Source organism: Pempheris klunzingeri, chromosome 19, assembly GCF_042242105.1.
Source record: "Pempheris klunzingeri isolate RE-2024b chromosome 19, fPemKlu1.hap1, whole genome shotgun sequence".
In the NCBI taxonomy this organism is placed as follows: Eukaryota; Metazoa; Chordata; class Actinopteri; order Acropomatiformes; family Pempheridae; genus Pempheris; species Pempheris klunzingeri.
In genome coordinates, this window is record NC_092030.1 from 10,353,780 (window position 1) to 10,376,779 (window position 23,000).

General features: G+C 40.4%; 3 protein-coding genes across 3 annotated transcripts in view; 2 read left to right on the forward strand and 1 right to left on the reverse strand.

Moving 5' to 3' along the window:
• Nucleotides 1–332, reverse strand: part of LOC139218567 (ras-specific guanine nucleotide-releasing factor RalGPS1-like) — an 89,245-nt gene extending 88,913 nt beyond the window's left edge. Inside the window, exon 1 of the mRNA XM_070850189.1 lies at nt 105–332. The gene's annotated coding sequence lies outside the window, so the exon portion shown is untranslated. The remainder of the gene's footprint in view (nt 1–104) is intronic.
• A 4,197-nt stretch (nt 333–4,529) lies between these two features.
• On the forward strand, nt 4,530–13,391 carry derl2 (derlin 2). Its single transcript, XM_070850369.1, has 7 exons — nt 4,530–4,647; nt 7,701–7,766; nt 8,412–8,485; nt 9,704–9,797; nt 11,958–12,153; nt 12,263–12,353; nt 12,866–13,391. The coding sequence occupies exons 1-7, from the start codon at nt 4,555–4,557 to the stop codon at nt 12,969–12,971; spliced, it is 720 nt and encodes a 239-aa protein (XP_070706470.1). The 5' UTR covers nt 4,530–4,554; the 3' UTR covers nt 12,972–13,391.
• Nucleotides 13,392–14,248: 857 nt separating this feature from the next.
• Nucleotides 14,249–21,322, forward strand: smarcb1b (SWI/SNF related BAF chromatin remodeling complex subunit B1b). Its single transcript, XM_070850305.1, has 9 exons — nt 14,249–14,707; nt 15,905–16,016; nt 16,729–16,837; nt 17,814–17,951; nt 18,948–19,075; nt 19,206–19,372; nt 20,267–20,457; nt 20,719–20,850; nt 21,186–21,322. Exons 1-9 carry the CDS (start codon nt 14,618–14,620, stop codon nt 21,223–21,225), a joined length of 1,107 nt encoding a protein of 368 aa, XP_070706406.1. The 5' UTR covers nt 14,249–14,617; the 3' UTR covers nt 21,226–21,322.
• Nucleotides 21,323–23,000: the final 1,678 nt, after the last annotated feature.

Consider the following 23,000-nt stretch of genomic DNA (forward strand, 5'->3'; position numbering starts at 1 on the left):
AGCCAGGCCTGCTGCTGCTGCTGCTGCTGCTGCTGTGTCTCTCACTGCACAACCTCATCTCACCGCAAGCACAGGAAACATGCTAGCGCCTCTTTGGTGCCTACCTTTCCACCAGACAAGTCCCTCGCTCCTGCTGCTACTGTATTAATTAAGACGGTAATATTAAAAACGTGTCCAACCACGGTGGTTGATTAAATGTGAAGTGTTTTCCTAGCAGTGTCCAGGGGGGTTACTCCTCCTTTGAGCCGAACATGAAGCCAAGGTCGTAACGTTTGGTCCGCAGGGTCCACAAACCGTGCAGGATACATTAGACGAAATCATACAAACAAGGCAGTGGCGTGCCGAATTAGGTCTACTTGAAAAACAGAAGTGAAAATGAATAAATACCGACAGCAGGAAGTGACAGGTAGGCGCACTTATCTTGATAGCCAGGTGTATTGCCTAATCACCCAGTCGGCTCCACACATAGCTCCCGCCTCCAATAACAGCAGGCCAATCAGATCGCGGCTGTAAGTCAGCGTCCTTCAGACGCAGGTGCATGTATGGTGCCTTCACGGGCCGCATGTAGACGCGTACATCACAGTTTCTCCGTGGTGTGTTGAATCACAACAAACACCTCATCCGTTATAACGGCGAGTCCATTTGAAAATTCTGCATACATTTTGATTTGTCAAACCAAATTAAAACCAGACGAATTTCCACTGTGCATTTTGTCATTTAGCCTGGACGAGGAAACATAAATACACACATTTTCCAGTTGCCTGTACAAGACAACATTTCTTTTTATGGGGATTTTTAGGTCTATACCTTCTATTTTAACAGTGTTGGGCATGTTTACTCATGTGCTATCATGAACTTACAGGCCTACATGACCCGTGTAACTAAACTAAACGAACTAAAAAGATAAAATGCAAGAACATATAATGTTTCCATCCCATCCCACCCTGTTCCTTATAATTATTGTATTACTGTGTATATAATGTTTATTTTGTGTATATAAGGTTTTTCTGTATATATTATGTTATATAATTTTCTCTTTCTTTAACTGTGTGATTTGTCTGTCCTTTGAGCTGCAGTAACAGCAAACTTTCCCGACTGAGGGATCAATAAAAAGTTTTATCTTTATCTTTAAGAATATTAATAAGTACAAGACTGAACAATTTAGATACATCAAAGTACTTCAGATCTTTATTGACTTACTGACTGAAATACTGTCTCTCCTAATGGAGCAAAGGTCATCTATGACTCCACTCCATCACCCAGGTCCTAGGACACCCTCTCCAGCTCAATTATCTTCCTTGACATGGATAAAGCACTATAAAAAGGGAATGATATCAAATGTACTTTGTCCACAAACACTGTATTAAGCTCCAGAGACACTGGCTGTGTTCAGAGTAGCATACTGATATACTACCTACTACCTACTCAAACAGTATAGACTGTGATGGGTGAATGATTTATGCATAAATAATCCTCACATCATTACTTCTTAATTCTTAATTACTTTATACAACAAGCCTCTCAGCAGCCATAATGTGGTGCTGGAACCGTCTGTCTCGCAGCCCGCCAGTGGACAGTCTGAAGAAAAGGTAGTATTTTTGTATTTTGGGGTAGTAGAGCATGTAAAGTGATTTCTTGCTAATCTATTTTCCATCCGGGCATTTCTCGCCTACACAAAATCCATTTATTATGCAGCTGAAATACCCTCCATACTCAACACTTACATACCTCATATGAACAGTACTTTAGTATGCCCTTCCAAACACAGCTACTTGCCTACCCGAGCAGCACATGTGTCTCACAGAACCTGTTGCGTTCTTTGCAACCCCCATGTTAACAGGTTTAGATCAGCCACACAGCCCCTCTGAGCTGCGTGACCAAGGCAGGGCTAACAAGTAAGTTGACTGTATGGAAAGCCCAACAGCTCAAATGCACGTGATTTTCAACATGTTGACAACAACTGTTATCAAATGTTATCAGCATGTTATCAACACGTCAACATGTGGTCAACGTGTTGTCAGTGTGTTCTATCGCTGTCAACATGTTGACAGCACGATAACAACACATTGTTTGCTAAGGTATGGTTACAGTGTTAGTAACATGTTGTCATCATGTTGAAAATTGTGCTAAGGCCTATTTCAGATGTTTATGTCCCAAGCAGCCATGGTGACAGATCACAGGTGTAACATAAGTAAATGTACTAATAGCAAACTGTGAAAATACTCCATTACAAGTAAAAGTCCTGCATTCAAAAGTATGTAAGTATTAAAAGCAAAGTATGACCTCTGGAAATTTCTGGGCTGACGCTTATAGTCACACTCACTTTGTGTGGGCAAAGCTCCCTATAGAGTGAGAGATTAACGGATAGACTTCTTAGAAGGTTGTTTATGGTTAAACCTACTATAAAGGTATTTTCTACAGTCAACTCTGTGTTATATACAATTTATACGAGATATATTTTAGTATAGTATAATTCAGTATAGTGACCAGTGTTTGATTAAATTATTAAGTCAATTTGCAATTGTATGCGTGCATCTTTGTATACTGGCAACGTTTATTTTACAAAGATGCTGGCCTAACATGTTTTTCCAGGCAGCATATACATACAGTATGTATAAACAGCGTTCACATACACTCCCCTCCAAAAGTATTGGAACAGTGAGGCCAATTCCTTTATTTTTGCTGTAGACTGAAAACATTTGGGTTTGACATCAAAAGATGAATATGAGACAATAGATCAACATTTCAGCTTTTATTTCCAGGTATTTACATCTGGATCTGATACACAACTTAGAAGTTAGCACCTTTTGTTTGAACCCACCCATTTTTCATGTGAGCAAAAGTATTGGAACATGTGACTGACAGGTGTGTTTTGTTGCCCTGGTGTGTCCTGTTACATTGATTATTCAAACAATAAATCGCGCTGAATGTCTACGTTCAGTTTCAGATTTGGGTTTTGCCTGTGCAGACTGCATTTATAGTTAGAGGCGTAACCAACAAGAAAACCAGAGAGCTGTCCATGGGTGAAAAACAAGCAATTGTGAAGCTGAGAGAAGATGGAAAATCAGTCAGTCATTGCACAAACATTGGCCATAGCCAGTACAACCATTTGGAATGCCCTGAAGAAGAAAGAAACCACTGGTGTACTAAGTAACAGACGTCGAACGGGTAGACCAAGGAAAACAGCAGCAGCTGACAACAGAAACATTGTGAGAGCTGTAAAGAAAGACCCTAAAACAACTGTTGGTAACATCAGCATCAACCTCCAGAGAGCAGGAGAGAAGGTGTCACAGTCTACTGTTCGCAGAAGACTTCATGAACAAAAGTACAGAGGCCACACCAGAAGATGCAAACCACTCATTAGCAAGAAGAATAGGAAGGCCAGGCTGGAATTTGCCAAAAAGTCCAGAGACAAGCCTAAAAATTCTGGGACAAAGTTTTATGGACTGATGAGACAAAGATGAACCTTTACCAAAGTGATGGAAAGGCTAAAGTTTGGAGAAAGAGAGGATCTGCTCATGATCCCAAACATACAAGCTCATCTGTGAAACACAGTGGAGGTCATGTCATGGCTTGGGCTGGCATGGCTTCTTCTGGGATGGGCTCATTCATCTTCATTGATGATATAACACATGACGGCAGCAGCAAAATGAACTCAGAAGTCTACAGAGACATTTTGTCTGCCAATTTAAAGAAAGCTGCAACCAAACTGATTGGGAGATCCTTCATGGTGCAGCAAGATAATGATTCAAAACACACTGCCAAAACAAAACAGGAGTTCATCAGGGGCAAGAAGTGGGAGGTTTTAGACTGGCCAAGTCAATCTCCAGACTTCAACCCTATAGAGCATGCATTTTACCTGCTAAAGAGCAGACTGAAGGGAGAAACCCCCCAAAACAAACCACAACTGAAAGAGGCTGCGGTGAAAGCCTGGAAAAGCATCACAATAGCAGAATGCAAAAGTTTGGTGATGTCAATGGGTCACAGGCTTGATGCAGTTATTGCAAGCAAAGGATTTGCAACTAAATATTAAGTCTTTTCACGTTAATCTATTCTAAGTCTATCTGTTCCAATACTTTTGCTCGCCTAAAAATTTGGTGTTTCGTTACAAATAATGCTATCTTCTAAGTTATGTGACGTCTGTGGACGTGTTGCACGGCTATCGCCACCAGGTGGTGCCTTTGAGTGAGTCAGGCAAGTTTTGAAATAGAGGATGTGTGTTTTCCCCGTTGTTCACTGCAGTCTGTAGTAATGTTTTTCAGCAGCAGAGAAAAACGTTTCTCTACCTACAGTGCAAACCTGTGTATTCGGAGGCACATGCTTCAAATCAAGGAGAAGTGGCCAACAATAATTTCAGTTTCACATTATACTATCGTCCCCTCTATGTACAGCTTGAATCGTGTCATAGCTGTTTGAAGTTTGGTCTCTAACCAAAGGAAAACACGTCTTTAAATTGATTTGAAGTACCTCGGTGTTCCACGTGCTTGAACGCAACACCCCTCGGTTTGTGGAATGACGTGTCAAGCAAGTGCCGGAAGCTTCAGTCTTTCCAAAATGGCTTACCAGACACTACAGCAGGAGTACTTACAGATTCCCGTTGTCACCAGGGCATATACAACTGCCTGTGTCCTCACAACTGCTGCAGTGGTAAGACAGTTCAAATATTCACTGTGTTAGCCGGGACAAAGAACGGTGTCGCTTAACTGCTAACGTAACGTCGGTACTTTGCTGCTAGCTAGGTGGTTTAGCTATAGCAACTATGAGAGGGATACGTATCTGAATCTGTTTATGCCGATGTCAACTTTTTAATTCAAGTCACACACTGCTAAAAGCGTAGTAACCTGTGGCCAGAGCTTTGACTTAATAGTAACAAGTAGACCAATTTGTAAGCGCACGTTAAGTTGCGTTTTGGTGGCGTGGCAGCTCACTAGCGACAGCTGGTGTGTCTTTTGTTGTTCATGCTGCCAGGTAACAGCAGTTGCTTCTGTATGTAAAGGGAACCATCACTAAACACCTTACAAAATCTAGCTAAACCAGTCGTGTGTACGCGTTTGTAGTTACTATACACTACCTGCTCTTGCATACCCATTTCTTTATTTATCCTGTGTTTTAGCAGGGGGATATTTACATTAAACAATACTCACATCCGTACACATGCAACTCAAGGCGAGGCAGCTTTATACACAGAGCACATTTCATTACAGAGAAACTCGATGTGCTTTACATTTAAAAAGAGACATGAGAACATAAAGCATATGCAGTCGAGGACAGAAAGACACTAAAGAAAGCAACCTATTTATACATACCTACAATACCAGTACCCAACCACACAACGCACTGTTAATAGGCCTGAGAAGACAGGAAGGTTTTGAGTTACGCTTTGTATAGCTTTTAGAGAAATCCACTGGAACAAGAAGAACCCTAACCAGCTCCTGATTTTGTTCTGGGAATAACCAGAAAGCCACAGCATGAGGATCTCTGGGACATCTGATGAGGGTAAAGAGCAGGTCAGACACATACTGGGCAGCTGGATTTAGTGCCTTAAAAACCAATAAGAGGGTTTTAAAGTGAATTCCCTGTTGAATGGGAGGCCACTGAAGTGATTTAAGTATTAGACTAATTTGATGTTTTCCTTTGCTGATAAGAACTCTGGCGCCTGAATTCTGAATGAGTTGAACTCTTACTATTGAATGTTGTGATAGTCCAGTGAAAAGAGCTTTGCAGTATTCTAATCTGTTCAAAATGAATGCATTTAGTTTGATTGAGAATCAAGTCATTGATCAAAGATGATCTAGTAATATATGATATGAGATATGTGATTTTCTAAGTCAACACATACAAACATTTCAAAACGGTTTCAAATGGTTACAAAGAGTGTTCTTTTCCAACATTTTAACCACAAGCTTTTTAAAAGTCTTACAGGACACATAATAAGCTTGCTCCGCTCATGTTAGAATTGATTGAGATACTAAAAGCAGCTTTACATCATTCAGTCCTATATCTTGGTGTCCTGTGCCCTTTGATTTCATCATTTTCCTATTCATGACAGGGGTGTTTTCACTGCTCTCCCACCTTTCAGCCAAGCTAGCAGGCCCAAGTACTGCAACTCAATTTAGCCAGTTAGGACCTGTTAGCTACAACTAGCGGCTTCTTATGCACAACACACAGACACACTTACTAACATTGTCTTTTATTTATTTAGTTTAACAAGGCATGTCATGCTACCTAACGTGCTGGCTAACTAGCTTGGTGGCATTGTGTGCTTGGGATATTACTCGGCATAAAAATGAAGAGCCAGTATAAATGGCAGTAGCTAAGGTTAGTTAAGTTATTTCTGCTGGTTGTACATGAGGCCATGAGACAGATTTCCTTTTTATAAAAGTTACCCACTGAACCTCTAATAGCACAAAACAGAAGTTTTGTTTTGCATGTGTTCTCACAGTCTGCTCAGACTCGTGTCAAAACAGGGAATAATGTGTTCATCTGTTTCTGATGCACACGTCGCACTGTGCTCAAAAAACAGAAACAGAAACAGAAAAACAGCTGCCTAAACCACATTCAGAGGTTGTCACAGTTTAAGTTCTACCCCACACCCCTGAATATGCTGTATACTGAGGCTACAACTTAAGTCATGCTGCTCACAGCTCGTGTACTCTGGCTTGTACTCTGATTATGTCTGATTAAAGACATAATACAAAAAATCCAAATTGTTTTTTGGATTGCCTTACTTTTTAATCATAGTTAATTACTGCAGCACATTTAAACACATATGTTCATAAGTTTTAATGGAGGGATGCTTTTGTTAAACACAGTGATAACAGTTCATCCATCCATCCATTATCTATACCACTTATCCTTAAGGGCCGCGGGGGGGCTGGAGCCAATCTCAGCTGACTTTGGGCAAGAGGTGGGGTACATCCTGGACTGGTCCCCAGTCAATCACAGGGCCAACACATAGAGACAGACAAACACTCACACCTACAGGCAACTTAGAGTCACCAATCAACCTAACCTGCATGTCTTTGGACTGTGGGGGAAAGCCAGAGAACCTGGAGAAAACCCACACAAGGACGGGGGGAGAACATACAAACTCCACTCAGAAAGGCGGCTTTGAACCTAGAACCTTCTTGCTGTGAGGCAAGGCCCAAGAATTTCTATTCTGGAAAGGCCTCTCACACCATGACTCCGATTGACTTGAAATTTAACACACGTCCAGCTCAATGTGCTCTACAAAAAGCCTCTTGGACCACAAATGTCCACCACGATGGATTTTTTGGTCTCTCATTCATTTAGTACACTACTGCTGACTGACAGCCTCTCTGAGTTTTTCAGTCTGACACATAAACAACTGTTAAATGTCACAATCATATAAACACAAGCAAAACAGCCGCCATTACCTTTAGCTCATAGCAACTGCTGACTTGGCTCAGTGGGTGTGTGCTTTGTCCTGGTTATTTATGACTCTGTCATAATCTGTCTGTCTGTCTGAACCATGATTTACATTTTGGCAGCACTTTTACTGCCATTCTTGTGTGACTAGTTTACTAGCTTTAGCTTTGTGGAAGATTCTGGTCATCCATAATGAGTTCATGTGCACTCAGGTAGATGGGTATATAGTTAATGTTTGTTAAAGTTTGATTATTTTTGAAACATTTTCATCATCGTTATTTTCATCTTTCAACTATGTTTGTTTGTCTCAGCAACTAGAGATCATCACACCTTTCCAGCTGTACTTCAATCCGGATTTGATTCTAAGGAATTACCAGGTGAGTAATCTGCCCTCTACTCATCATCATACTCATCCCCAGGTGGTGGATCCAGAGCATGTAGCATCCTAAATAACCTCACAGCCTTAATAACCTCAGCTAGCTGACTTAGTTAACCAAAGTATAATGTTAGTCCAACAGAAATTGAATTACCTTTTTTTGTATCTATTCTGTAAAGTACTTGCTGTGTTCTTTGAGCAAGTCGGAAACAAAAAGACAGAAATGTTAAGTTTGTATTGTTTGGTTTCATTCCTAGTTAATTTGATGGAATACGATTAGGTATCCATCTATATAGATGAAGAGGTTATTTCAGTGTAGCCTATCAAAACTGATGATTATTTTGTCATCCATTGTGTGATTTACCTCACTGTTTTTCATATGATTATTAAATTAGATATATAGAAAAATATATTTTCATTCATTTCACACAATGAATGCTCTGAGCCTAATGCTTACCATCCACATGTCATGTGGCCAGCCTCATATCACTATGTTGACTAACATTGAACAGCTAAACAAAACCTCTGATCACAAATATAATGCGCCTTGTTAAACATTTTTTAATCAAAGCAATGACATGTAGATTTGTTTGTCCTACTCTATGTGTGTATGCTAGCTGAATGTTCTCTCATTCTCCTTTTCTAGGTATGGCGACTAATAACCAACTTCCTGTTTTTTGGTCCAGTTGGCTTCAATTTCCTGTTCAATATGATTTTTCTGTATCCTTCTCAGTTCCAAGTCTCACTTTGTTTAGCAAGTTAAGTGATTTTGCATACTTTTGGTTTCACAGAGGAAGTATGTGTATGTGTTTTGAGATGATGAAAGTTTACACTTATACACTTGCCTGTCCATAAAAAAAGTCACCACCTGGATTTAACTAACCAAATAGGTAAGAGCCGTCCATTGGATAATTACTGCAGTGATGAATATGTTTCAGCTGGCAACAACTTATTTAACCCTAGCTGATGCTGTGAGTAGCTTCTCATTTCTTAAACAACCATGTCGGAAGACATATCCTGTGGTCATGGAAAGGGTGTTAATCTGTTTCAGAAGGGTCAAATTATGGGCCTGCATCAAGCAAAGAAAACAACTGAGGAGATTGCTGAAACTACTAAAATCGGGTTAAGAACCGTCCAACACATTATTAAAACCTGGAGGGATAGTGGTGAACCATCATTTTCAAGGAAGAAATGTGGTCGGAACAAACTCTTGGATAATCGTGATGGGAGATCACTTAAACGTTTGGTGAAATCATATCGTAGGAAATCAACAGTAGAACTCATGGCTATGTTTAATAGTGAAAGTAAGAGCATTTCCACACGCACAATGTAAAAGGAACTCAGGGGATTGGGACTAAACTGCTGTGTAGCCCTAAGAAAACCACTGATCAGTGAGGCTAATTGGAAAAAAAGGCTTCAATTTGCTAGGGAGCATAAAGATTGGACTCTGGAGCAATGGAGGAAGGTCATGTGGTCTGATGAGTTCAGATTTACCCTGTTCCAGAGTGACGGGCACATCAGGGTAAGAAGAGAGGCGGATGAAGTGATGCACCCATCATGCCTAGTGCCTTCCGTACAAGCCACTCTCCCATCATCAATACAAGATCTTGCTGGAAAATTAATGTAACTCTGGATGGAAATAAATGTTGTGACATTGCAGAAGCTTATTGAAACAATGCCACGGTGAATGTGTGCCGTACTCAAAGCTACAGACGGTCCAACGAAATATTAGTGTGCTTTTTTTTTTGGATGGGCAGTGTATAATGTCTATGGGCAGTGTATAATGTCTATATACACATATAGAGATACATAGTGAAAGATCATTCAAACCATTGATACAAATAAATGACATGGCAGTTCTTGTGTATTTCAGGAATGACAAAATCTGTAAAATGATTCAGGATTTCTGTGTAGATTTTCTTAACCGTTTGCTTTCAGGTACAGGTACTGTCGTATGTTAGAGGAGGGCTCTTTCAGGGGACGTACGGCTGACTTTGTCTTCATGTTCCTCTTTGGTGGGCTTTTGATGACCGTATCCTTCCTATGAATGTGTTAAAAATTATTTCAACTTGAAAGGGATTTGCCGATTCAACCAAAATTGTTTCATTACAGTATGTGTGGGATATGGAAAGTCCACCAGCTCAAATACACACAATTTCCAACATGTGAACAACACGAAAGGAACCTGTTGTTAACCTGTTGTCAACATGTTGTTTGTGCGTGGTCAATTAGTTGTTAACGTGTTGAAATCATGTGTATTTGAGCTCTTTGGCTTTCCATAATGGAATATGCTAATGAACAATGTTTACGTTTCCTCTGTGGCACCTGTACCTAGAGCTTCCCACTTGTTGTTTGACTGAACAGATGACTTAACAGTTAACAGTAATAATTTTATTTTTGAATCAGCTATTTAATCGAACAACAGCCCTACAGCTGGCAAAAGTCTGCTGGATGACACATTTCACAAGGGGTGGAGGAAAAAAACCTTCGATCCACATTGTGAATTCAATTCATTGGTGAACACATGTTCACCAATGAATAATGATATCGGAGCTCAGGAGGATTTAGCAGTGCCACCATGGAGAAACTCACGGATTACCCTGTCTTGGATTAAATAAATATTTAATAAATTACCTTAGGTTCCAAGACAGCAAAATGTTAGCTAACCCTAACATCTTATGGCGATAGCTTGATGACCAGGGGCAGCTAAATGTAGAAGTTTAATTTCCAAAAAGGATCAAAAATTTTTATTCATTCTATTGTAGAAATACATTTTCTTCACCACCATTCTATGCCGTATGGCAATGATGCCACTGAAATTAAAGTCAGGAAGACTGACTGACGGCTGATGATATGCCCCTCTTGAGCCATATGCAGATTCTCAGTGGTATGTCACTGCTGATTATGACGTGTCACTTTTCACCATCATGTACTATGTAAAACTGAAGCTTTTGCTACACTACACCCTTTTCTGCACCTGTCTCGCTGTTCCAATACTTTTGGTGGAGACATCTATCAGAATTGTCATGCCACTGGAGAGACGCGTATGCCAATGGAACATCAATGACAGGCTATATTATATCACAGTCATAGCATAGCACTATAGCAAAGGTGGCATACCACAAAGAAACAGTATATGACTTTATAACAACAGTATGTGCCAAAAAGTGGTATCTGTGACATGGTTTTTTAGTGACATGCAGCAGTGGCATTTCAGCTGTGGCATACTATAAGCCAATAAGAACTGGATAGATATCATTTATAAGTGCTATAAGCCATACTACACTCAGCTCAGTGTGTAATTCGTTGAGAACAAAATGACGTAACAGCAGTCAATGGAAACCAAAACCACCAACCAACTGAGGGCTGGATTCTAAATCACACTGAAAATCAAAGTAAAAAACTGAAATCACAGGCTGATCCAACTTGCATGAATTTCATCAAGGCAGGTCATAATGAGACTCAGTAGTGTGTATGGCCCCCACGTTCTTGTATGCACTCCCGATATCATCTTGGTATTCTCCTGATGAGACGGCATAATGACTATGTTTAGCTCTCAACATCTTGCCTTAGCATTTCACAGCCTTTTCCTTTGTTGCGCCAGTAGTTTTCTGAACTGCACAAATAAAGTGCATTTTCTTGTACAGAAGTTAATATACATTGCTCCAAAAAATTAAGGGATCACTTAAATCACACATCAGATCTCGATGAAATGGTAAATGGTCTGTATTTGTACAGCACCAAAAGGCTTTTACATTATATCCTCATTCACCCATTCACACGTCATTCATTCAGGAGGAATCTAAGTTGGGGAGACTATTCTTTTGCACACTGAAGCTATGCTTCAGGAGCGAGTTGGGGTTCAGTGCCTTGCCCACGGACACTCTACCCCTGAGCCACAGCCACCCTATGATAATGATAATAATAGTACCAAGACCAATCCAGTGTAATTCTGACATAGGTAATACGTAATTCAGCAATTAAGGTGAAAAATAATACTTATTAAAAAAAACAAAAGTATTGCTAAACTTTAAGGAGCTTCTGGCCATAGCATCTGAATGTGCCACTGTCATTACATCACTTACATGTTAGAACTTATGAACCAGCACTAGTTATGGCACCAGCAGTTTGTCCTTTGAGTTGCATATCAGTGGAGTTCATTTATTTACCATGTTCTTTAACAAAGTTTCAGATATTTGGCACTTTTGTGAGTCTGGTGTTTCTGGGCCAAGCCTTCACTATCATGCTGGTGTATGTGTGGAGTCGGCGAAACCCAAACGTTCGCATGAATTTCTTTGGCCTGCTAAATTTCCAGGCACCTTTCCTGCCGTGGGTGTTGATGGGTTTCTCACTTCTGCTGGGTAATTCCATCATCGTGGATCTTTTAGGTACCTGTTACTGTCATCCACAGTCATTATTTAGTACTAAGAAGTGGTGTGGTTGTTGGTGTATAGTATGAATAGTGCACTTGTTAAAATATTTTTTACCTTTCTTGAGGTATTGCTGTTGGTCATGTGTACTTCTTTCTGGAAGATGTTTTTCCCAACCAGCCAGGTGGTGGTAGGTGGCTGGTGACCCCATCAATCATGTGAGTCTCTTGTTTCTTCTAACATTTTTGGTGATTAAGAAATAGACTGGAGGGTGGGGGGGTTATGGACATTAGCCCATAAATGACATACAGTCTGAGACAAATCTAAAAATGTATGCATCATGTAAATGGCCATACTTATATAGCACTTTTATCCAAAGTGCTTTACAAGGTGTTGAGGTTCAGTGTCTTGCCCGACACTTGGACATAGAAATGGGGATCCTTTTGGAACCATTGATGCATGCTGGATAGCAGTTGACAGGATCTGTTGGACAGACAGACTGGCCAACATGGGCATTCATAGGTTGCACCAAAAGCAGGATTAGAAACACTACTAGTCTGCATCAAAAGCAAGGCAAAAACACTATTAGTCATACAGTGATGTATTGTCTGTTTTTACAAATGAGGTGTTGGCCTTGAGAATCATCATATGAACAGTTCGTCTGAGATCTGCCACTTCCCATGTGTTTCTTTAGAAATCCCTCATCCTTCTCCACTGTATGTCTCCACAGAAAGATGCTGTTTGACACTCCAGAGGAGGATGCCAACTACAACCCCCTGCCTGAGGAGCGCCCAGGAGGGTTTGCCTGGGGAGAGGGACAGCGCCTTGGAGGTTAAATATGCCTCAAGATCAGGTCAATTCCAAGGACATTCCCTCAGAGAGATGAGGGAGACAAACATAGTCTTCTTTTTGACATGTTTGTTTAGTTCTGGATGAAGAATGCCAACAACCAGAACTGGTTTGGAGCTAACCGTCTGTTATCTTTGTATATGGGCTTAAATCATTCTCAGAAACTCTTCTTGATGCCAGATCGTTGCTCTAAGACTATTTGAGAGAACACAAGCTTCGGATGGAACTTCGGACAGTGAGCCTTGGGGCTCGGATGATGTTTGTCTTCATCTCAGAAAAAAAAATATTGATACACAATAACTGTCATATGAAAGAGGAAAATGACAGAAGTAAAATGAAATTATTCAGATGGCAAGTGCATTTTCTTCATTTCACTTTTTAAAAAAATAAATGTGTGTGGCAAATGACGCTTTGGTTTCATCTCTTTGAATTGTAGTAATGCACGAAACCAAAGACTTTTCAACAAAATAGAAGTTAATCAGACAAATAACACACAGGCATGATGGTAATTAGAAAGGATATTGTAATTTTTTTACACAGCCGGTAACATACATATGTCAAGATTTGTACTACATCCTTAACTTCATGCTCCAGTTTTGTTCCACCCTCAGTTTGGAATGTTTTCACAGCTTTTTTATTTTACTTGATACAAACGGCCTTTAAGTCGGATATGTAGGTAGGTAATATGCAATCACAATACACAATCTGCTTTCAAAAAGGGTGTCCTGTCTATTATTTCTATGTGACAACCCTTTATCCATATGTATCCAGTTGCATGTGCTGACAGAATTAGAAATTCTGATCAAGAATGTTTGACCTGTGTTTGTTTCTTTTGAGAATGGTTGAGACAAGTTATGACTTGTGGTGATGGATATGTGAAATTAAGAGTAGGATTGAAAAGCTTTGTAGGTTTATATCTGGACTGGATCAAAAAAAAAACTGAAACCGAGTTTCTAATAATCTCTGAGTAATGCTCAGTGGCCTGAGATGAGTAATGGACTTTTTTTGTATTACAGATCTTAATTAGCTTTCACACATCCTTAAGAAGTGTCTGTATCATGTTAACATGTATTTAATCTAAATTCTATGTGCTTGTGCTTCACGCATGTTGTTTGATCTAATCAAGTATTGTGTTTTTATTGCAATACAGCACATTGAATTGATATGACGGCTTGAATTATCCCTGATGGGATGGAAATACTGGATACACTTTACAAACCTTGAATCAGGATGAATGAACGGTTTGATCAGTAGGGGGCGGTAATGGACTTTGGAAATTGTTCCCCTACCCTGAAAGGAATGAAGAGTAAGGTCAATGCAGCGTTAGAGCTTTTCGGAAAAACCTTCACAAAAGGCGTGAAAGTCTCATCGCGAATGTGTTCGTTTAACATACTTTCTACACTAGGACGTGCACAGTATTTGTTGTAGTTTAAGTTAATTTGGGTTCTTTTAATGCCATTTTATTCTCATTGACTATAGACATGCTCCTAGTTAATGCTATAAAGAACAGAAAACTGAAGTGAACGCTATTTTCAAGTAGTACTGTCTGATTTCCCATCGTTATCGTAGGCCCCGAACACGTCTGAGCAGGAGAAGGCTGCTTATGAGTTAGCTGGGTAGCAACTGCGTAAAGATGCAATTGGCTTTAAGTAAAACGTTTGGCCAGAAGCCAGTTAAATTTCAGTTAGAACAAGATGGGGACTTTTACATGGTTGGGTCCGAGGTATGTGACTATTTCTTCATTGACTTTCACTGTTTAGCTCCTTAATATTGGCATCAGTTATCCATTCTTCTGGCTAGTGAATGGGGTTCGTTAGCATGCTAGCATTGGTTGCTCCATAAACAAAGAAATACCTGCGAAGAACGAGGAATAAAAAACAACTACCAACTTTGTCTGTAGTTTGCCTGGAACGGCCAGCTACCGACTAAGTCGGTAGTTGGCTAAGCAGACACATTTTTTGCAGTTCCAAACAAAACAAATAGCACCTAACCTTACAGCTTCTGCGGTTTAGCAGTAACTTTTCACTCCAGCTGGAAATAATGCAGGGAACGTTAGATGAACATTATGTAACGTGCAATAAAGAGGACTGTGTTTGATTATGTGTCACCACGCCTCTGGCATTATGGACGTCTGGTATTTCAATAAACCATTTTGTAACTTATCATATTGGGTTCGAAGAAAAGTCTACGCTCACAGTACAGTTTACTTTGTTGTACTATGGGGATGTCTGAAAGACGAGAAAAGCAAAGCACCAGGTGAAGTGGTCGTCCATTTGTGTAGAATGTAAAATGTACACATAGTTAAGCACACATCAGCCCACCATAAAGCACACAGCCACAGCATCACCCTGTGGTGATCTTCTGCAGCCGGCCTGGGAAGGCTTGTTGGGCATTGAGGATCACTGCAGCAAAACACAGAGAAGTTCTGGAGGAGTAGGGTTCTTTCACGTCTGTCACATGTGCTCAGTGTGAAATCTCTCGAAGATCTTCAGATTTCTGTTCCAGGAAGACAACAATTGCAGTGAAGCAGGCAGTAGATTTAGTGTCCACAGTTGCATGAAAGGGTAGAAAGACTTGTGCAATCAGTTATTTAGTATTTTACAACTACTGTACTTAAATTTTACAAAGTTGAAAACATTTATTTTTTCTTTGGAAGTATTGATCAATGTCAAAAAACCCTTGCAGAACATAAAACATGAAAATCAGGAGGTAGTCAATATATCCATTTTAATGCTTGTGTAGGCAGCTTGCATTAGCACTTTCAACACCTGAATGATTCATTTTGATGACTTGTATGCAGATCTCAAAGAATATACTTTAAATCTCAGTACACCTCTGCAGAACTATTTTTTTCCTTATTTATTTGTTTTTTCATTCATTTAAGTTTTGTTTTCTAAAAGATCTTCCTTCTTCCTTCCAGGTTGGAAACTATCTACGTATGTTCAGAGGTTCTCTGTATAAAAGATATCCATCTTTATGGAGGAGGCTGGCCTCGGTGGAAGAGAGGAAGAAAATCGTAGCATCGTCACATGGTGAGTGGTGTGTCTGTTTTGGTTGTTTACACTGGACATTGACAAAGTCATTTTGACTGCTGTTATTTGCAAGGTCCATGGGTTATATATAATGATTACTGCTATAAATGATTATATAAATATAGTATTGTAGACAAAAAAAACATGATGTTTGTCTAGAATGAACAATCAGACTAGTGTCTAGTGTAAAAAGCTAGACATTATCTCTGGGGTGACCTGACAGCTAGGAGGTTAGGGTGCATACCACATGGACGCAAATGCCCTGAGCAGCAAGTACCTGGTTTTATTCCCGGCAAACCAGACCATTCTCCTACTCTCTCTCCCCATGTTTCATCTCTCTCTCCACTGTTCCTATCAAACAAAGGCACAAAATGCTTTAAAATAACCTTATCTTTGATTTTCTTAAACTGATTAACTTTATCGTTTACATAAAGCCAGTGTCTGTTCTGACTTAATCAGGTAAAATTCTCTGGCATAGAGTAGACAGTGGACATGATTAAGTTGGTGGCTAACATGGCCAGGTCGAAATAAAGAGCACCTAGCTGTCAGTAGCAGAATATCCCAAAATATTATGTCACAGTAATAGTGACAATGATTAACAAGTGCAACAGTTAGAACTGCTAGCAATTGCAGCCATAATGCACTTTACATTTACCACCTCAGATCTGAGCAGAAGTTGATCCGCATCTGTTTTCTTGTTGTCCATCTGTAGCTACTAGTGTTACTCTGCTGAAGGCATCAGAATGTGAAGAGATCTTCGAGGGAAATGATGAGAAATACAAGGCAGTGTCCATCAGCACTGAGCCCCCCGCATACCTCAGGTAATTTCTGCTAGATAATGGCTATTTTTTTCTGTGATTGTTTTTTTTTTTTTTTTTAGAATTTTAATAATTCCAAACTTGGTGCTTTTTTCCTGTAAAAAGCTACACACACTTAACTCCATAATCAAATGGCCCAAAGATCAACCGAACTTAATTTCAAATGAATCCATGTCGCTGATTAAGAGAAAGTTCTTTGTTCGCATTTGTGGCGCCCCCTAGCAGAAGAGTATCTAAGACCTTATAGTGAAGCTTGGCTCCAGCTTCCAAGCACATGATGTTTTTGATTTATGTTAGATCAAACCTTTAGACAAAGGTCTGAAAATAAATAATTGAGTAAATGCTATCAAAATGTCCTTGGTAACCTTAGATCATCTGTAGATGATTCTGCCAAATTTGAGGCTGATTGGACTTTTGGATGAGAAATTTGAGATTTAGAAAATTGAGAAAAAATCTGTAAAAACTTTTTTGAGCATAAAACCATTGTAGCAAAGATGCAGATGAATTGAGAAATTAAAATGATGAAGGAATTTTGACTCTAAGCCAAGCAGCTTTCAGGATAAGTGAGAAAATGCGAACTGAATTGTTACAGCGCCACTTTGAGGTCAATAAGTGTCATTTTATATACAAGTACTGGGTAATGGGTGGAATTTGCAACCCACCTGCCATGTTTTTGTTGCATAAATACTTTTGAAAAAGAAGAAAAAGAAAAACAAGGCTGCATGGACCCCGAGTAACCCTGATTATGTCATAGTAACATCATCAGAGTTCTATTAGCTTGGGTTTAGAGACAAAATCATAACAGGATCTACTGTAATAACTGGAACTGTGGAGGTGTTTTTTGGAGCTCGACCCATACTAGCAGCTAAAAGCGAGGAGACCGTCATCTGTCTCTTTGGTTTTCCTATCTTGATGGAAATGCAATACTAAACAGTTTGCATACCCTTCTCAACACTGTTTTTTTGTCCCGTCTGTGAAGGGAGCAGAAAGCAAAGAGGAGCAGTCAGTGGGTCCCCACGCTGCCCAACAGCTCTCACCATCTAGATGCTGTGCCATGCTCCACCACCATCAACCGCAACCGAATGGGCCGTGACAAAAAGAGGACCTTCCCCCTGTGGTGAGAAAGCTGCATACTGTTGCAAAAAGTGCCACAACATGGCGCAAGCTCTATATCCTGTCTGTGTTTAATTGATATTAATTAGATGGAATGCAATTGAATACGGCTGTCCTGGTGAAAAGTAGCAGCTCCAAATCTTGAACACTGTATCAGCTGCACAGGATCGCTACAGTCCTACCTTCACACTTTTCCCCCCCAAAGCCACTTCCCCACAACGCATGAATATGCACTGCGTGAGGCTACTGCTTGAGGGCAACTCTACTGTAGTGATGAGAAGAACAGCTCGGCCTCCACAGCCCCTCGGGCGGTCTCTTGTTCATTCTGTACACACCTGCTGACTGATGGCCTCTTTCAGCTTTTTCAGTCTAACAAAGACCAACTCTGTTAAATACTACAGGCATATACTGTAAGCACAAGCTATATAGCCGTCACAAATATTCAATATATTTTCCACATTGTAGATTAGTATTGAAGACATCAAAACTATGTACTTCCAAGTGTCATGTCCCATTTCTCATGAGTTTGAGAGTTTGACCCTATAACTATAGGCACCAATTCAATGGGTTTCAACCTCATCAGTTGCTTTTGGTCATATCTTGTCCATTCACCATTCTAAATACCTAGTTTCTGTTTGACTTAAGCAGAGAATTTTCTCTGACATTCAGGTAGTGGAGGTGATAAAATTGGTGGTCTGTATTACCAAAACGTTGTAAACCTAAAAGTAGCTGCTAACCGGCTGGAATATCCTTTCTAAGTTGATTCCAATGTAATTCATTAGTGACTAGTATGAACAGGAAGAACAAATACAGCCACTCTTGTATATGGGCTTTTGGGTGTTAAGACTGATCAAGTTTGACTTAAAAATGTGAACCTGTGAATCCATTAAGCAGTAATGATGCTGATGTGTGAATTGTCAGATTATGTTAAAAGAATATGAGCTATTACTTAGATAAACAAAACTTATCCAACACTGACTTTTATTGTGTGCTGTCACAGCTTTGATGACCACGACCCTGCAGTGATCCATGAGAACGCAGCCCAGGTAGAGGCGCTGGTTCCCATTCGTCTAGACATGGAGATAGATGGACAGAAACTGCGGGATGCCTTCACATGGAACATGAATGGTAAATATATGTATTAGATAGCTTGCCCAAATCCAAAACATTCAGAATTGTCATCTGTCTCATTTTTCTGATGTGTCAAGTTGTCAGATTCAATCCCCTCGTCTAACCACACCAATCCGCCCCCTCTCAGAGAAACTGATGACACCAGAGATGTTTGCAGAGATTTTATGTGATGATCTGGACCTGAATCCCCTTGCCTTTGTGCCCGCCATTGCCTCAGCCATTCGTCAGCAGATTGAGTCCTACCCTACTGACAGCATACTAGAAGAGCAGGCTGACCAGAGGGTCATCATTAAGGTAGGTGCTGAACTAAAGGAACAACAATTCCTCTGGAAATATCAGCTACCTTTACAGGAATGTCTGTAGCATGCCAAATGCACTTTTGGTCTTTTCAAAATGTTGCATCATGTTGGTGCATGGGGAATCTCGAAGATACCAGATTGGCACAAGCAGCATAACCTCAGTGCAATGTACCCAACACCAAAGAAGAATAAAATAAGAAATCATTGGCTTCAAAGGAGAAAACCTGCCAGGAGTGAAAACGAATTTAGCATTTAGCATAAATGTGCTTGTGGATGTACCATTTTTCCCACAAAGCATATTATTTGCAATAATTGAAGTGTAGAAATATGCAATTTTATGTTATTTTCTGTGCCATTGTTTTTCTTTTGCAAATTATATTGTGCAGCTGCTTTAAACTTTTAGCCGAGGTGAAGGCAGGTAGCCATGTGAGGGACTGAAGTAGAAAACCACATACATTTATTCCTGAAATCTACCATATTTTTGATATTTAGCAGATTCACCATAATTAATTCTATGCATGAGGTATACAGTAGGTACTAGTGGAAACACGCCATGAGTGTTGCTATAACAGCACTGAGCGAGGCATTGATTCGCTGATCGGTGTGTCATTATACCTGCGGGAGGAGGGGCTGCTGCACGGGTCCTGACTAGCACGGCAGCTGTTCAGTGCATTGTGGGATTTGTAGTATTACAGGTGGGACTGTGTTTACCAACGGGCCATTCTTAATAGTCACATAAAATTATCTCGCGGGCCGTATATAATTGTATCGCGTGCCGGATGTGGCCCGTGGGCCTTGAGTTTGACATATGTGATTTAGACTGATGGATTTAGAAGCTGTTGCAGTGTTGAAGACGGGAGTGTACACGATGTGTTTCTGTATTCCACAGCTCAACATCCATGTGGGTAACATCTCCCTGGTGGACCAGTTTGAGTGGGACATGTCAGAGAGGGAGAACTCCCCGGAGTCGTTTGCACTGAAGCTGTGCTCTGAGCTGGGTCTGGGAGGAGAGTTTGTCACCACTATTGCCTACAGCATTCGCGGTCAGCTCAGCTGGCACCAGAGGACCTACGCTTTCAGGTGTTTCACCCACTCACTTTAAGAGAGCTGTTAGAATCAATACAATATTCTGGACACACTTGACCAAGGCAGACATTGGACAGAGACTATATTAAAGAGGGTGGACTTAAAATGAATACAGCCAACTACCCTACTCCATCTGACAATGACTGTTATCTCCATCCCAACTGTATATTTTTATATTACACTTTAATGAGCTGACAGCCTTTGGTGTAGTATGTTGCACTGATTCATTACATCATATTTGTAATGTTCCCACAGTGAGAATCCACTCCCCACAGTAGAGATTGCCATCCGTAACACAGGCGATGCAGACCAGTGGTGTCCCCTTCTGGAAACCCTTACAGATGCCGAAATGGAGAAGAAGATCCGAGATCAAGACAGGAACACAAGGTGAGACAGTCAGACACAGATAGGACAGTCATTCATTAAATATTTGTCTATTCCTCTGTACCTGCAGCTGCTGTCTTAGTTTTGCTGGGCTGACAGTTACAAGAACTGCAAGACAATGACAAGAATAAAATTGGCCACCTTAAATTTCTGAACCAAACCTTATTGTTGGTGCTGCAACAGAGTGTCTAAATATCATTTTGGATTTATGTTTTGTGTTAAGTAGCTTCTGTAACACTGCAGTCTCCCTCTGGGGATTGATAAAACTATCTATCTTGTCAAATGGATCCATTTCTACAATTTGGTTTCTGATTTTTTTCTGAAACCTGTTTTTCTAGGCGCATGAGACGACTGGCCAACACCGCTCCTTCGTGGTAGAAGGAGACATGGACCTGCATCAGATCCTCCTGTTACTCTGAAATGATTGAGTAAATAAACACATAGTTACACGCACGCACACACACACACACACACACACACACGCGCGCACACACACACACGTCATCCTTAAAGCATTGATGAAGCATCTGGACATTCCTGTGAACATGAATGCACTCGCAGAAATGTGGTCAGTCTCCATGGACTCCTCACTGACCGAACAGAACACACACATCCAAGCAATCCTCTGCACACACGTCATCATATTTCTGTCTGCCTTTTGCACACAAAATCTAACATCATCACTGTTAGCTAGCGTTTGTCATTGCAGTAGGTTTATCTGATGTCTGTCATACAAACTGTTACATCAACAGCTAATGTATCATTCACATCACACATGTAAAGTCAAAACACTTGGCATTAGAGTAGAATAAGTGGCTTTAAAGTATCTGAATGAATGGTAGCATTTGTACAACATGATCAGGGCAACCATTATACTAGTCATTTTAAACTTCATCACATGTGAGTGAGGCTGTCTGCTGTTTTATCTGTCTACTGTGGTCCAAATTATGGTGAATTAGATCCTGTCCTCAGCACCTAGTACTGCGGTGTAGGTGTTTTTCACAGCAGGCATTTTGAACATATTGGAAAGGAGGAGCACGTGTGCAGCTGATAATGTCAGCGGTGGCTCTGTGTCTTAGTACTGACTAAATAGAAATAGGTAGCCGGTCAAAGTGCATGTTGGTGGAAGAAGGCCTGTTGGTGTTGCTGTTCTCCATGACCCCCCCAGTTATAATTACTGAGGCAGGGTGTCGTGTAGAGCTAAAACCAATTAGTGATTAGTAGACCAGCAGAAAAATGATTATTTGAGAAATTTTACAAGCAAAAATAGTGAAAAGGTGTAAACTTTTTGTTTTTGTTTCCAGTTTCTCAAATGAGTGGATTTGGTGCTCATCTTTGTCACGTATCACTGCACACTAAATATCTTAGGGTTCTGTGATCTTGTGCAGGCCATTGTTTCACCATTTTATGATCATTTACAGACTACACAATTTTAAACTGGCCTTGGACATGAAACCATTGTTGCTGGACGGTATTCCAGAAATAGCACATAATGCCCCATGCGCATGAAGGCTTTGAACATTTCTGACTCTGGTAACTGGTAGTAGGAGGACCAAAAAATCTGAAGAAAAAGTCTCAATGCTGTGTTGGTAAATTGGTAAACAAACTTGTCTGCAAACATGAACTCTTATGCTATCAGAGTCCTTTGAAAGATGCAGTCATTCTGTAAGTAATGCTACATATAATGGCTTTAATGTTAATGAATTTAAATGTTAATGAGCCAGTGATGTTTCGGCTCCTCTTTTATCCTGTGGGTGATGTTAGTGTTTTTACCTGAGTTAAAACAACCAGTATTCATGTGTAAAATCATACTAAATAATCCCTGATAATATTCCTGCTCTCCAGACCGACCCTCAGACAGTGGCAGTGGCTGGAATCTGTCCGTGTGTGCCGCCAATCACAAAGCTGATTTGATTTTACTGTGTAGATTGTGTTCTGATCTTGGGTACTGATTCTGATCAGGTATGTGCATCAGTGTTTATCTGCATGCTAAAGGATAGTTAGTTCATACTGTACCCTGTGCTTGAGGGACTGATTGTTCCCACTGTTACTACTGTTTGCACTGTGCCTCACATTGCATCAGAGTCAGCAGACTGGACCCTCTATTTTACCTGGAGTGTTGTTGGGTAGTAGAGAAGGAAAAAAACAAGCTG

Bases quoted from the DNA above. Each gene is read 5' to 3' on its own strand.
- derl2 (XM_070850369.1), top strand. From the start codon at position 4,555: ATGGCTTACCAGACACTACAGCAGGAGTACTTACAGATTCCCGTTGTC. The intron at 7,767-8,411 runs GTGAGTAATCTG...CTCCTTTTCTAG, and splicing joins TGATTCTAAGGAATTACCAG to GTATGGCGACTAATAACCAA. The intron at 12,354-12,865 runs GTGAGTCTCTTG...ATGTCTCCACAG, and splicing joins CTGGTGACCCCATCAATCAT to AAAGATGCTGTTTGACACTC.
- smarcb1b (XM_070850305.1), top strand. From the start codon at position 14,618: ATGCAATTGGCTTTAAGTAAAACGTTTGGCCAGAAGCCAGTTAAATTT. The intron at 16,017-16,728 runs GTGAGTGGTGTG...GTCCATCTGTAG, and splicing joins AATCGTAGCATCGTCACATG to CTACTAGTGTTACTCTGCTG. The intron at 20,851-21,185 runs GTGAGACAGTCA...CTGTTTTTCTAG, and splicing joins GATCAAGACAGGAACACAAG to GCGCATGAGACGACTGGCCA.